Source organism: Geotrypetes seraphini, chromosome 7 (genome assembly GCF_902459505.1).
Source record: "Geotrypetes seraphini chromosome 7, aGeoSer1.1, whole genome shotgun sequence".
NCBI lineage: Eukaryota > Metazoa > Chordata > Amphibia > Gymnophiona > Dermophiidae > Geotrypetes > Geotrypetes seraphini.
In genome coordinates this window covers 114,724,452-114,739,362 of record NC_047090.1, presented here as the reverse complement: position 1 = coordinate 114,739,362, position 14,911 = coordinate 114,724,452, and the positions used below count along the sequence as shown (strand labels likewise).

Sequence of the window (14,911 nt, the reverse complement as noted above, 5' to 3'; positions counted from 1 at the left end):
TGCTAGGTATAATCAAGAAGGGTATTACTACCAGAATGAAAGAAGTTATCCTGCCGTTGTATCGGGCGATGGTGCATCCGCATCTGGAGTACTGTGTCCAATATTGGTCGCCGTACCTTAAGAAATATATGGCGTTACTCGAGAGGGTTCAGAGGAGAGCAACACGTCTGATAACAGGTATGGAAAACCTTTCATACGCTGAGAGATTGGAGAAGCTGGGCTCTTTTCCCTGGAGAAGAGGAGACTTAGAGGGGATATGATAGAGACTTACAAGATCATGAAGGGCATAGAGAGAGTGGAGAGGGACAGATTCTTCAAACTTTCGAAAAATAAAAGAGCAAGAGGGCACTCGGAAAAGTTGAAAAGGGACATATTAAAAATGAATGCTAGGAGATTCTTCTTTACCCAACGTGTGTTGGACACATGGAATGCGCTTCCAGAGTGTGTAATAGGGCAGAGTACGGTACTGGGGTTCAAGAAAGGATTGGACAATTTCCTGCTGGAAAAAGGGATAGAGGGCTATAGATAGAGGATTACTGCACAGGTTCTGGACCTGTTGGGCCGCTGCGTGAGCAGACTGCTGGGCACGATGGACCTCGGGTCTGACCCAGCGGAGGCATTGCTTATGTTCTTTTGTTCTTAATGTACCTGAGGCTATGGAGGACTAAGTGACTTGCCCAGGGTTACAAAGAGCAGCACGGGGTTTTGAACCCATAACTCCAGGGTGCTGAAGCTATAGCTCTAACCACTGCGCCACATATTCCTCCTCATGGTCATAGCAAAGAATACGAAAGCAGCCCACTTCTACAGTTGCAAAGTCGGTTAGAGAAGTGCAGGGCTGGATGCCCTGGTTCAGCCGTGGCCCACAGATCTGCTTCTCTATGTATTTCCTCTGTGGGCCATGATAGGTTGGATCATCTGCAGGATAGCGTCCTATCGGTGTCTGGTGATCCTGGTGGCTCCAGACTGGCCCCGAAAACCTTGGTATGTAGATCTGGTGTGTCTGCATAGGAGCATTTCCCTGAACCTGCCTGTTCATCCAGGGCTTCGCAGCCAAGAATGGTTCTGATTGAGAAGCCAGAATGCTTTGGTCTTACATCATGGCTCTTGAGCACACGTCCTTGATTCAGAAGGGCTATTCAGAAGTTATGGCTCTCCTTAGAGCTAAGAAGTCTGTGACAGTTGCAGCTTGTGCTAAGACTTGTAAGACCTTTCAGTTATGGTGTGCCAAGGAGCAGGTAGAGCAGGAGAGAGCTTCCATTACAGTGATCCTTTGCTTCCTGCCAGCTGGTCTTGAAAAGGGCCTTGTGGTTTAATCTCTTAAAGTGCAGATAGCCAGTATCTCATGCTTCTCACCCAGATGTCACTCTTCTACTGTACCTAAGGGTGGAGGGGAGGGCACTCAGGCTGTTCCCATCTTGAAGGACTTGGCCCGTGCTCCATACAAGCCTCTTTTGGAGGCTTCCCTGCTAGACCTTATGATCAAGACAGTGTTTTTGGTTGCCAGAATTGATTTTGGTTGAAGAATCTCAGAATTGCAGACCTTCTCCTGCAGGGAACCATTTCTCCATTTCATGGAGTTGGGTGTTTCTCTACACAGTTCCTTCCTTTCTTTCGAAGGCAGTTTCTGCCTTCCATGTCAATCAGGCACTCCGTTTGCCCGCCTTTCAGCCAATAGGTTCTGCCAAACAGGACAAACTTTTGTGCAAGCTGGATATGCGCAGGATCCTGCTCATCACCTGGAGAGGACTAATGACTCCAGGCTTTCTTATCATCTTTTTATGCTGACCAGTCACTCGAGAAGTGGAAGGCCAGCTTCCAAAGCGCCATTGCCAGATGGATCCACATGGTGATTTCATCTTCCTACATTTCCTGCAGGAAACAGTAACCTATTTCTCTTGCAGCATATTCCATGAGAAGTATAGCGACTTCCTGGATAAAGTCTCAGACTATTTTGCCTGATGAAATCTGTAGAGCAGCTACTCTTCACACTTTTACGAAGTTCTACAGAGTGGATGTGGCAGCTCAAGAGGATGCTGCCTTTGGGTCCTCGAGTTTGTGAACAGGCTCATCTGTCCCTTCTAAAAGATGTATGGCACTGCTTGGTATATCAGCTACAGTATGGGCTCCTGTGTATCCACAACAGAACAATAGATTAGGTTCTTACCTCGATAATCTGGGTTCTGTTAGGATACACAGGAGTCCATACTACCCTCCCTGTGTGAATTTTTTGTGATTCGCTTGATTTCTGTCTCAGACATTGCCAGTGTCCATCTCCGGGACACTTACCCCTAAGATTAAGAAAAGATGTGTTTCAGGTACTGGGAGTTTCCCTTTCTCTTTCCTCTTGGGAGGGTCTTTTAGCCCCTGTTTGTTACCCTTAGCAGATTGGCTCTTAGTGCATGATTTAATGTTCACTGTTTACTCACTAATTGTTATTAATCACTAGTGTTTAAGCCCGTTACATTAACGGGTGCATGAATATATGTCTGTCTTTATTTATGTCTCTCTCCCTGCTCCTGTCTCTTTCTTCCTTTCTTTCTGTCTCTCTCCCTCCTGCAATTTTTCTATCTCTCTCCCTGGCACCCTTTGTCTGTCTGTCTGTCTTTCTTTCTGTCTCTCTCTGGTCCCCTGTCTGTCTTTCTTTCTGTCTGTCTCTCTCCCTAGCCTCCTTTGTCTGTCTGTATTTCTTTCTGTGTCTCCCCCCCCCCCCCCACTTTCCTTTGCAGAAGCAGCAGTGATATTTCCCTTCCCCTCCAGATCCCTATGAAGTAGTAGCAGCATTTTCCCCCACCCACCCCCCATTCACTTCCCCCCCACCACCACTTTCCTTTGTAGAAGCAGCAGCGGTATTTCCCTTCCCCTCCAGATCCCTGTGAAGTAGTAGCAGCATTTTCCCCCCCAACCCCCATTCCCTTCTCTCCCCCCCCCCCCCACTTTCCTTTGGAGAAGCAGCAGCGGTATTTCCCTTCCCCTCCAGGTCCCTGCTGAGTAGTAGAAGCATTTTCCCCCACCCCCCCATTCCCTTCTCTTAGCGTGAGCTGCCCTGCTCCGTTCGGCGCCTCCCCCTTCCCTTCCCGCGTGCTGGCCTGCAGCGGCTGAAGGTTTTTTTTCGGCGACTCCTCCTGTTAAAATTATAATCCTGTTAAAACTCTCCCCCTTCCCACAACAACCGCCACCGTTCCTGTTCAAAGCGGCCTGCTGAGGTTCGCGGCCGGCTGTAACGAACCTCGCAGGCCGCTCTCCAACTCGGTAGCTTGTTCCCTCTGACGCGATCGCGTCAGTGGGAACGTGCTACCATGTGGAGAGCGGCCTGCGAGGTTCGTTACAGCCGGCCGCGAACCTCAGCAGGCCGCTTTGAACAGGAGCGGTAGCGGTTGTTGCGGGAAGGAGGGGAGTCGGCGACGTGCAGGCCCTGTGAACAGGAGCAGCAGCGGCGGCAGGACCATGAGCCCTCCTCCCGCCATCCGCTGCCAGCGCTGCTCCTGTCGTCCGATGCACCTAACTGGCGCATATGCCTCAAGCCACGGACACAGCACACATCAGGTCCCCAGAAGAGTTGAGCCGCCGCTGCTGACGGCCAAGGTAGGCTGGGAAGAAGGCTGGGAACTCACGCATGCGCACTCATGCGGCCACGGAACTACAGATCATGGAAGCACACAAATAGGAGTGCGCATGCGCGAGTTAGCCTTTTATTATATAGGATTGTTCTATTTTCTAAGTTTCAGAGCAGAGCAGAATATGTTTAATGCTGGGGGAGTTCCCCGTGTATCTCCTTCTCTTCTTATGTTTCATTGAAGTTCAATTGCTTTGGTACCAACTGAGGAGGGTGCTGTGCTCCACTGCAGAAGGGGAGGAGTTTCAAGTTCTTAAAATGATACCCTTCTGTAGTTCATGGGGAATGGGAATGGGAATCAATAGCTACATTATGAATTCCTGTATATCCTAACAGAACCCAGATAATTGAGGTAAGAACCTAATCTGTCATTAAGCTCTTGATCTCGTTTCCAGAGGATGTGATAAGATTTGGACAAATTCCGGGAGGAAAAGACCACAGTCTGCTATTGAGAGAGACATGAGAGAAGCTAATGCTTGCTCTGTGATTGGTAGTATTGAATGTTGCTGCTATTTGGGTTTCTTCCAGATACTTGTGACCTGGATTGGCCACTGTTAAAAACAAGATACTGGGCTGATCCAGTATGATTGTTCTTATGTTCTTACACACAGAAAACGTTTTGCATTTTGTAATCATAATCCAAAAATTGGTCTATATCTGCTTCTCAGCGTATTTTTTAATGCTGGTTCCATTGTATGCCTCACTGACTGACTTGATGGTTGCCAGAGACTGTACTCTTTTGGTGCTCAGAGAACCCTGGAGAAGCATAATCCCAGGAAGTAAATACTTGAATAATAGTCCTATAAAATTTCCAAACTGCTGATTTCTAGCTAAAAGTGTTTTTAAGAAATAAGTGACAAAAGAATGTTAATGATAACCTTGAGGTCATTAAGATAGAATGTGCAGGAAAGAAGCTGACTTCCTTGGATTGAGGATGAGCTGAAAGATTTGGTCTAGTGCATAGGGGTTTCCATAAAAGACAATTTGTCTTCAGCTGCTAACTTGCTGTGAATAAAGCAGCCAAACTCTCAGCTGCAAAATAGAGATGTGCTAATTGGACTGGAGAAAGGAGGAAATCAATTACTTTGTCTTATTATTCTATTTATTGCCAAGATATTACTGAAAAGAAGACTGAAAAAGGCTAGTGTCCCTGGGCTGGCCCAGTGACAGTGCTGTGTATTGACATATGTTAGATATGAGTTTGATTCTCGGAGCTGGAGGTGCTGGGAAGCTGCCTCTCAGTCATTATACAATAGTGACATCTGGTGGTCAGATTTAGGATCCATTATTTCAGAGTTCTAAAGGGAGATCTGGTGTATGTTCTTCTGGCAAGGACCACTGCTACAATACATGATCTTAATGAGTTTGGAGAATAATTTTTTTCTTTTTAAAGGAGGGGGGAACTCTATGTGGTTCTAAAGACTTATGGAGCCATGGCGTTTACCATTTCTAATTGAAATGGAAACCCAAAGAGCAGGAGAAGATTGACAGCCAGAATATCATGTGTTGTGTTTAATTGTAAGAGACTGAGCCAGCTTTCTTTTCTTGCTGACCAGTTAACAAGGCTTCATTCCCTAGTGCACTACCATAGCTATTCTACAGCTTTCTTTGTTGTAGTTTTCAGCTTATCTTAATAATGAAATCAGAAAATGGCAACCTCAATATTTTCCAATCAAAACTCATGAGGAGTGAAGTTCAAACATCCAACAATAAACTACATTCACAAACCTATGTCACAATTTTTCAAATAGTCAAAGCAAACAATTTCAATAATACATTGGAACAAATAAAAGCAAATTTCAGAAGCTCAAATGGCACTCAGAAGAGGGCTCACAGCACATTCAATCATAGGTATAAAAACTTTCTGCCCCCAAGGGAGGATAATTACATTAGTTCAGGAATTCTCACCCCCCCAAAAAAAAAAAAACCCCAACAACTTTGGTGTTTTAAGTTATCACTATACCTACCCTCACAGTGCTGTTTTGAACATTAAGGCCTGGATTCTGTATAGGACTCCCGGTCTCGGAAGCCAATGGGCATCTTATACAGAATTGCTCCTAAGCCTACCTAAAGTGAACCCGATTCTTTAACCGACGTCCATATTACAGACGCCGGTTAGAGAATCAGGTTATAAGTAGATAAGAACATAAGAATTGCCACTGCTGGGTCAGCTCAGCAGTCCGCTCACGTGACGGCCCTCTGGTCAAAGACCAGCACCCTAACCGAGACTAGCTCTACCAGCACACGTTCTTGTTCAGCAGGAACTTGTCTAACTTTGTCTTGAATCCCTGGAGGGTGTGTTCCCCTATAACAGCCTCCGGAAGAGCGTTCCAGTTTTTCTACCACTCTCTGGGTGAAGAAGAACTTCCTTACGTTTGTATGGAATCTATCCCCTTTCAACTTTAGAGAGTGCCCTCTCGTTCTCCCTACCTTGGAGAGGGTGAACAACCTGTCCTTATCTACTAAATCTGTCCCCTTCAGTACCTTGATTGTTTCGATCATGTCCCCTCTCAATCTCCTCTGTTCGATGGAGAAGAGGCCTACCCGTCCCCCATCCCTCCCCGAATGATCGCTGGCAGAAGGGATACCCAATCCCTCCTGCTGGACCCCCCCCCCCCCATAGGTTGCAGCAGGAGGGATGCCCAGTCCCTCCTGCCAAAACCCCTCACCCACTCCCCATAGATCACACCGGCTCCCCCTCTAACATTTTAGGAAGGATGGCTGGGTCTTCCCTCCGGCCAGCAGGCCTACCTCCATCTGAATGAGGCAGGCCTGCCCCTTCCGGTGCATTGTGGGATGCACCGGGGAGGGGCCAATGGTCTGATTTAACCGATATCTTAGATTAACCGGTGGGCCAATCCCTCCCCGGTGCAACCCATAATGCACCAGAAAGGGGCAGGCCCACCTCATTCAGACGGAGGCAGGCCTGCCAGCTGGCTGGAGGAAAAACCCATCCATCTGGCCTTTCGAAAAGGTTAGAGGGGAGTCAAGGGGGGCTTTGAGCGGGGGGTCCAACAGGAGAGAGTGGGCATCTCTCCTTTCGGCGGTCGTTCGGGTGGGATGGGCGGCCGCTACTGCAGCTGCTAAACTTATCGCAGCAGGGAGATCCTTTGCCACAATAATCTCAGCAGCCACATCTACTTACAATATAGTCCAGCATTTTGCTGGCCTACATTGTACACGTCTCCTGCTGGCCTAGGGAGACACGTACAGCCGCCTAGGTCCGCCTAAGGATACTTCTGGGGCAAGCCATGCCCATGCCTAGCCTTAGGCGAGCTTGCATGCTTCCCTAGGCTCCTGGAGGCGCCTCCAATGTAGGTGGCCTGTCTCGGGAGCTTTTTTTAAAAAACGTGCATCCTGATTGACTGGTTAGACAGCGGTAGGATGCCTACCACTGCCTACAATCAAGATGCCATTTTTAGAATCTGGGCCTGAAAGTGTTCTTTTTTTATGTAAAATATGAAGATTGGGACAGAAGGTATTATGCCTGTGATTGAATGCACCATCAACGCTGTTCAGAATGTTTGAATTTCTGAGGCTTTTTCTTCTGTTTGTCCCCAATGTCTTGTTGAAATTGCTTGCTTTGACTATTTGAAGAATTGTGCGACATTGGTTAAGTGAAGTGTAGCTTATTATTTGAACCTCGGTATGTTGCCGTCCTGACAATTCATGAAGTTTATTTTTTTTTAATGGCATGCCAGCTCTTTTACAGAGAACTGATGTTTTCCAAAATAAAGGAGAACATGGAGCGCCCAAAAATGTTTTGATTAAAAATCACAGAGCTGGCATTAAATATATTTGTAAAGCTCAACTATATAAAACAGTTTATTTTAGTGAAGCAGAATTTGACAAAACTTCAGATTTAATGCAAGCTTCAAGGGCTTTTGAACTGAGTCATCTATATATTGCCCATTAAAATGCTTCTCTGTTGAAACACTTAAGGGTTGCCAGATACTTTTCTAAAATCCCTATTTATTTTGAAAAAGCAACACAAAAACAGCCCATTGTATTTCTTCATATTCCCAAGAGTAAGTCAGTCTACAATGACTGCAGGTAGGTAGGTACCCGTGAGGTTCCTGCAGTCATTTTGGAACCCTAAAAGGTTCAGATATCTGATAAAGCTTTCAATGTGCACAGAAAGTCTTTTATCTGCTTCCACCCTGCAGGTTCTGGCGAGAAAGGACGCCTTGTAAAATACAGTATAATCTCGTAACAACGGACTTCGAGGGACCTGGAAAAATGGTCCATTATATCCAGAGTTGTATTTTTTAAAAACTTAATTTAAATTCCATTTAAATTCTATTAATTATACACCATTTAGTGTTGAAAGAGAGGAAGGGTTTAACGGGAGGGTTTATGATCTTATAATGAATAATGTGATTAGAAGGAGGGTGGGGGGGAGGGTTGCATTTATATTTATAAGATATAATGATAAGATGTTCAAGTGGTCTAATTAATAGTGTGTATTATGAATTTTGTACACTTGATGAAAGTTTAAAAATGAATAAAGAAGTTAAAAAAAAATATATATATATATATAAACTTTATTTAGGGCAACTTGAAACAACGTAAATCGATGAGAAACAGTCACTGCACAAGCATATCAGCAACATTAGTAACAAAACTCAGCAAAACATTGGCATGGCACGAAATGATTGCAAACCAGAACACTGTACTGGAAAGAAAAATGCTCTGTCATTTTTTTTCTGGGCTGCATTTTGATACTATATCACCGGCATGCCACGTGCCTTGTAGGCGGTGCCTGGTTGTCCCTTATAGCCGAATAAAACTACAGCTAAAAGCGGCTCTGGGGACCAAAATAGTTGTCCATTACATCTGAAAGTCCGTTATATGCAAGTCCGCTATATCCGATGATTTTCTGTATGTTTATAATGGTGCTCGGCTGGGACCAGCGGACCTCGTCCGCTATAGGCAAGTTTCCGTTATAAGCAAGTCCGTTATAACGAGATTATACTGTAGCTGTTTCCTCCCTACAGAGGACTTATTGACATTGTAAACTTAAAATCAGAAACTAGCAACCCCCCCCACACACACACAAACACACAACCCCCCCCCCCAAAAAAAAATAAACCCAAATAGAAACAAACCAAAAACCCACAACCTGCAACTACTAAAAATTTACCAGAATCATCTTTCGAAAGCAGCTCAATTGGGCGAGAAAACCGTGGACCTGGCAACATTAGTGCACTTGCTGGCTTCTCATGTTTAATTCTATTGGATCATGTGACTCGAGTGTGGGTGTCAAGGCATCTACTATTCCTTGAATTCAGAGGGCAAGCTAATTTGATTTTAAGAGCTTTTTGTGACAAAACAGGAGTTCCTTTGATCCTCAGCCCACACAGCAGACTCTGAGTCTCCCATTCTATCATCCCACAGCTGCAGGCTTTTGCTTGACTTTTGGTAGTGGCTGTGTTGTATTTTGCAAGACCCACACTATGTATTTGCAAAGCTAAAATCTTACATTTTCCTGGGAGTTCTAAACTTTTTCTCTCTATTTTTGTTCTTGAAAAGATACATGCAAGCAAGTATAAGAGCTAATCTTTGAAAATGATTAGAGGTGCTGAACTCAAAACTTGCAACAAATTTCTCCTCATCCAGCAAAGTAAAACAAAATATATCTGGTGGTGAATGACCAGCTTGTATCTAAATGTCAAGAACAGGACAGGTAATGTGGACAGATCAAAAGCTAGGTTCCTACCGGTATCACTCCTCCCCCTCGCTGCTTATCAGCATCATTCTCTTTCTCCATTCAAGCCATCTACAGCACTTTTCTCCAACCAATCTCTCAGCCCATCCTTTATATCGCACTCTTTTCCTTCAATTTTTTTCACTTCCCCTTAATTTTTTTCTTCCTCACTCCTCCTTGTTCTATTCTCCCTCCCTTTTTAAGTTTTTCTCCTTCTGCACAGGCATAATTTGATGTTTTATATTTGAGGGTAGGGAGCTTAATAGCTCTCCTCCTGCTCCACTCCATAAATCTTTTTTAGCCTGTTTTGCTTCTCATTTCCCCTTAACACAGACTTCTACATCCCTTCACTCCCCAGCAAACTCCAATGCACTTTTCCTTAACCAGTTGCTGTTCAATGCAGGTTTAGCTCACCTATCCCTTCACTGCTTCCCACTTCTCACTCTCCTCTACATGTGGGACTTCCTTTCTGTGGTAGGTTTAACTCATCTTCAATTTGTGACTCCCTAATGACCACAGACGCTCTCCCTGGCTCCAGGCACTTTCCTGTTTTCTGGGACTGTTTCCCCATCTTCTTTTACACTGCAGAACTTCCCCTGGTACTCACAGATTCTGGTAAAATGACCACCCTCTGCTGTAGAGTCTTGGAGAATGAAACAGTGACAAATTTGCCCTCAACCCCTTGGGATCTGCCTACATCCCTGTCCGTGCCCCATCCCTGCAAGCGCTGTTCTCATCTGCACAAGCCTCGAACACTTATGATTTTAAAAAGTTTGAGGCTTGTGCAGATGAGGACAAAGCTTGCAGAGATGTAACAAGGACAGAACTCGCGGGGATGGGATGGGATGGGGATGGAAATAGATCCTGCAGGGATTAGGATAAATTTGTCCTCATGTCATTCTCTAATCTACATGAGATTGTTTGCCATATGCTGACCTTGAGCTCTGAAAGCCCCGCAAGAATGGCAGTTTGAAACCTCAGAGATTACATGTTGAGTGGGAAAAGATATTCCAGCAGCCCAGGGCATAGAGAAGCATGCATTCATACTAAGCCACTATGAGCTAGATTCACTGAACGTCCTTTGCTTCCCCGATCCGCGGCCGATTCGTGCAGGCCCGATGAATTCAGAAAACAAAAAAAATTCTAATGAGGGCAATCGGAGGAACGCCCCCCTCTGACCGCAAGGATCGCTAGTGTGCGCGATCCCGACGCATGCGCAGACTATTTGTAGATGGTCTAAGCATACATCTAAGAATCATCTAGAGCCACAACTTTTTTTTTTTTTTTTTTTTAACTTTTTGCTAGCCCAGCAAGCCCGTGGTTTTAACCCGCTTTAAACTCACGGGTTAAAACCACGTGCTCACAGTGCGGGGAAGGGCAGGAGAGATTCGGGGCAAGAGCAGGGCGGCAGGCAGGAGAGATTCAGGGCAAGAGCAGGGTGGTGAGTCAGTGCGGCAGGCAGGACAGATTCGGGGCAAGAGCATGGCAGTGAATTAGGGCATCAGGCAGGTGAGATTCTGGGCAGAGCATGAGATCGGGGCAGGCAGGAGACAGCAGGAGATCGAGGCAGAGAGCAGATTGGGGTTGAGACAGGGCAACAGATGGAGGCAGAGAGCAGGGCGGCAGAAGGCAGGGCAATCGGAAAGGACCTCAGCGACTGGTCCTCAGCAGTCGCTTCTTATGTTGATCGGCCAGCCCAGTGGGTATGCAAAATTTCTGTAGTGAATCGTGTCCCTGCCTACTTTGCATGCCATTCTCCTCATTTGCATGTATGGATCAGATCAGATCGGAGGAGAGGTAAGTGAATCGGGCTGGAGTAAAATCGGGTCACAAACCGATCGGTACACGATCGGTTTGTTTAGTGAATCTAGCCCTATGTTTCTGTTGCATCTACTCAGGATTCCGTATGTGTGGCAAACTGGACTTGCAGAAGTGAGAATATTTACAACTTTAAGCACCTTCCATATGGAGGCAGAGCCCAGGGCACCCTCTAGTTTTCTTTCTGCAAGCGAACTGTGCAGAGGTGTTTCTGATCCGCTCTGCTTAATTTTTTTTTTCTTTCTTGTATTCAAAATTTGTTTTTCTGAGGCCCTGAGACCTCAATCTTGAGGATTTTCTGTATAGGAAAGAATGCAGGTTCCGCTGAGTTGGACTGCAGCTCTGCAGGGCAAGCCTTCAGGTGGACCTGGAGGGCCAGCCTGCTGTATTTCTTCTGGCTTGCCTTCTGAGTTTTAATGGCTTGAGCGCAGTCTGTGGACATTCTGTGTAAGAACCCTCGGGCTATCAGGGGGCCAGCTACATATTTACTCACTGCCGCGCTTTGAGGTCGGTGGGGTGGAGGTCAGTGTCAGTCTGGCTGGCAGCCCGAAGATTCCTTGGTTTGGAGGTAGAAAGTCTTTTTCAGCAGCATTGAAAAAGCTTCCTATGGGAAAATCAGGGTGGGTCAAAAACCCAGTTTTGATGGTTTCTGGAGTTAGGGTTCAGGTCTTCCACCTCCAAAACCCCTTTTTCTGTGGGTTTTTTTTTTAATTTTCAAAACGTTTCCACGGGCCATTTTTGGCACAATTTTCCTGGTGGCAGCTATCTTGGATTTCAATCAATCTTTTATTCAAAAGCTTCCATCTGCCTCAAAATACATGAATTTTGTTTCCAATCAACTGGAATAGACTCTTCAGGGGGTGAGGACACACATTCATGTAAAATTTGTGCCAAGTTGTCGGTGGAAGAGTATCCATGTACCTCATGCTGCAACGCATGTGAGGGAGGGGTAGGAGCCTCGAGCTTAGCCTCATCTTTGCCTTCCAGGGCTGGTGAACCGCTATGGGTCTGTGACGTGGGCAAGAAATACTGCCCAGGACACTTTTCTCACAATGATATGAAGCAGAGGCAAGGACCCAGCCAGAGGACTTGCAGGCTTCATTTATTTCCCCTACAACAGGCATCTCTCTGGAATTTGAGAATCTCATATGGAGAGCCTTTCTGACGTGTCCCGGACAGGTGGCGCAGCCAACGGGTGTTTAGCCATCAACTCAAGGAGTGTCTTCACTGCCAGTGTCTACTTCTTGAATAAGCAAGCTGGGTTTTGGCTCCAGTGACCTTTTGGATCATGACAAATTGAATGTAATGTCAGATATCATGCCACTTTTATCCAGGATTCTGACTCAGTCCTAGATGACTCTGGTTCCCTGTTCAGGCCCAGAAGCCGAAAGGCCTCCCTGGCTCCTGTATTGGATGCACTATTGGATGCACTATTCCAGGTGGGGGCGCACCACGGCCCGGTACAGTGGCATGATAAACTTCTCTGATCTGTTGGTGATCCCCTTCTTAATCATTCCTAACATTCTGTTCGCCCTTTTCACCACCGCTGCACATTGTGCGGACAGCTTCATTGATTTGTCAACAAGTACTCCCAAGTCTCTTTCCTGGGGGCTCTCTCCGAGTACAGCACCGGACATCTTGTATTTGTGCATATGATTTTTGTTACCGACATGCATCACCTTGCACTTATCCACGTTGAACCTCATTTGCCATTTTGCGGCCCATTCCTCAAGTGTGTTTGTCTCGTTGTGGGTCTTCGCAATCCTTCTGTGTCCTCACTACTCTGAATAACTTTGTATCATCTGCAAATTTAATCACCTCCCTCGTACCAATTTCCAGATCGTTTATAAATATGTTGAAGAGCAAGGGCCCAAGCACCAAACCCTGTGGCACTCCATTTGTGACACTTTTCCAGTCCGAGTATTGTCCATTCACCCCTTAAAATTTTTGTGCATGTCATACGAAATGGGCAACTTCAAGGGCTTTCTGTACACAGGGTATTGTTACCATCAGCCTGAAATTTAGTCTACTGGTGCAATTTTTTGTACTTAGCCTAGACTTTTGAAACTCTAAAAGTTTAAGTGCTCTTCTAATGCCTCAATGCCAAAGTTGGACAAAAACTCAATTCGCAAACTTTTGGCTTCATATTTGGGGTGCCATAGATTTGTAGCAAATTTAAGTGATGACTTCTTGCTTGGTACACCTGCTCAACTATTGATTACTATTCATCTATGACTATTTCAAGGCCTGCTTTCATTTATTGCAAAGATATTGTAAGTCATACAGAGCAGCAAAAATATTAACAAATTTTACCCATTTTTGAAGCTTTGTATTTCAGTTTTGACACCAGCAATAATTTTGGTTCAAAAAGCATTGGATAGAACAACTTTTTCTCTACCAGATATCAAATTTTCAGGATTTTGTGTAGGGAAGAAATTTGCAATTGAATTCTGATAGTCACAGCAGCATAACTAACTTTTTAAAAGTATTAATTGTATTTGTCATTGGAGGGTTCTTCAAATATGAAAGAACTTTACACCACACACCCTGAAACTTCTCCTCTGATGCAACTTCCTGTTTCCGGTTGCATCAGAGGAGAAGTTTCTGGCAGCCACATTAGACTTGTGAAAAGACTCGTGCTGCTCCAAGGCAGAAAAATGAAAATTGCCAGCGAAGGTGAGGGGAAGAGAGGGTTTTTCTTTAAACCAAAATTTTACTTTCTGGAGCTAAAGTTTTAACTTAATCGTGTATGTACTTCTGTAGCAACAGGAGATTCTGATTGCAATAAATTGTCTTTAAAATGGCATCTAAAACCTACTGCAAACCTTGCTATTTCAGGACCAGAATAGCTAGGCTTGTGAGTACAAAGGAAAAGAGAGCTGTCATAAGTTTCCCTCAAACCAGATCCCTTTTTTCATTTCTGTAGCCGCTTGTTCTCCAGCCTAACTGATGCCAAGTATCCAGATACCATCGCCATGACCTATGATGCTACCAATCAGTGGTTGTCATGTGTGTACAATGATCATAGTCTTTATGTGTGGGATATCAAGGACCCCAAGAAAGTGGGCAAGGTGTACTCTGCCCTGTATCACGCCTCCTGTGCCTGGAGTATTGAGGTAATGAATGCTGTGAATCTTGCCAGAAATTTATAAATGAGATATATTTATTTATTTATAGGTATTTATATACCGCCTATCAAGTTATTTAAGCGGTTTACAGTCAGCTACTCAAGCATTTTCCCTATCGGTCCTGGTGGGCTCACAATCTATCTAACATACCTGGGGCAGTGGAGGATTGAGTGACTTGCCCAGGGTCACAAGGAGAAGCATATAATTATGATGTGTTCATTTTTTGTGAATTGGGGTGGTGCACATGAAGGAGGCTGTTTTAGAAGCCTTGTACAGCCTTTACATACATAGATTTTGTTAAAGCAGAATATAAATGTAAAAATAAATAGATAAAATGCATACATGTATAAAGTTTTCAGATTGCCACCAATGTGCTTGAAATGTGCAGATTTAAAGGGAGCATTAGTTTGTGCAGGACATAAAATTATACGCGTTTCACGTTTTACAGTGAGAATGCATATTTTTAAAATTTTCCTATCTTTTAAAAAAATTTCCCTATCTTTGTACTTCCTATGAGGCACACAAGACCTGACTTTATAAATGGCACCTAGGTTAGCTGCCCTAATAACGGACACCTAAATAAAATTCATGCACAACTTTTTTGTTTGTTAATGGGTTAAATGGCATGGTAATTGACCACCC

The 14,911-nt window shown here is 44.9% G+C and overlaps 1 protein-coding gene across 6 annotated transcripts in view; it reads left to right on the top strand.

The window, feature by feature from the left end:
• MAPKBP1 (mitogen-activated protein kinase binding protein 1) overlaps positions 1-14,911 on the top strand; it is a 363,581-nt gene that overhangs the window by 190,970 nt on the left and 157,700 nt on the right. For all 6 annotated transcript variants that reach the window (XM_033951898.1, XM_033951899.1, XM_033951901.1 and 3 more), the window contains exon 10: positions 14,068-14,257. In XM_033951898.1, coding sequence (XP_033807789.1) covers positions 14,068-14,257 — 190 coding nt within the window. The remainder of the gene's footprint in view (positions 1-14,067; positions 14,258-14,911) is intronic.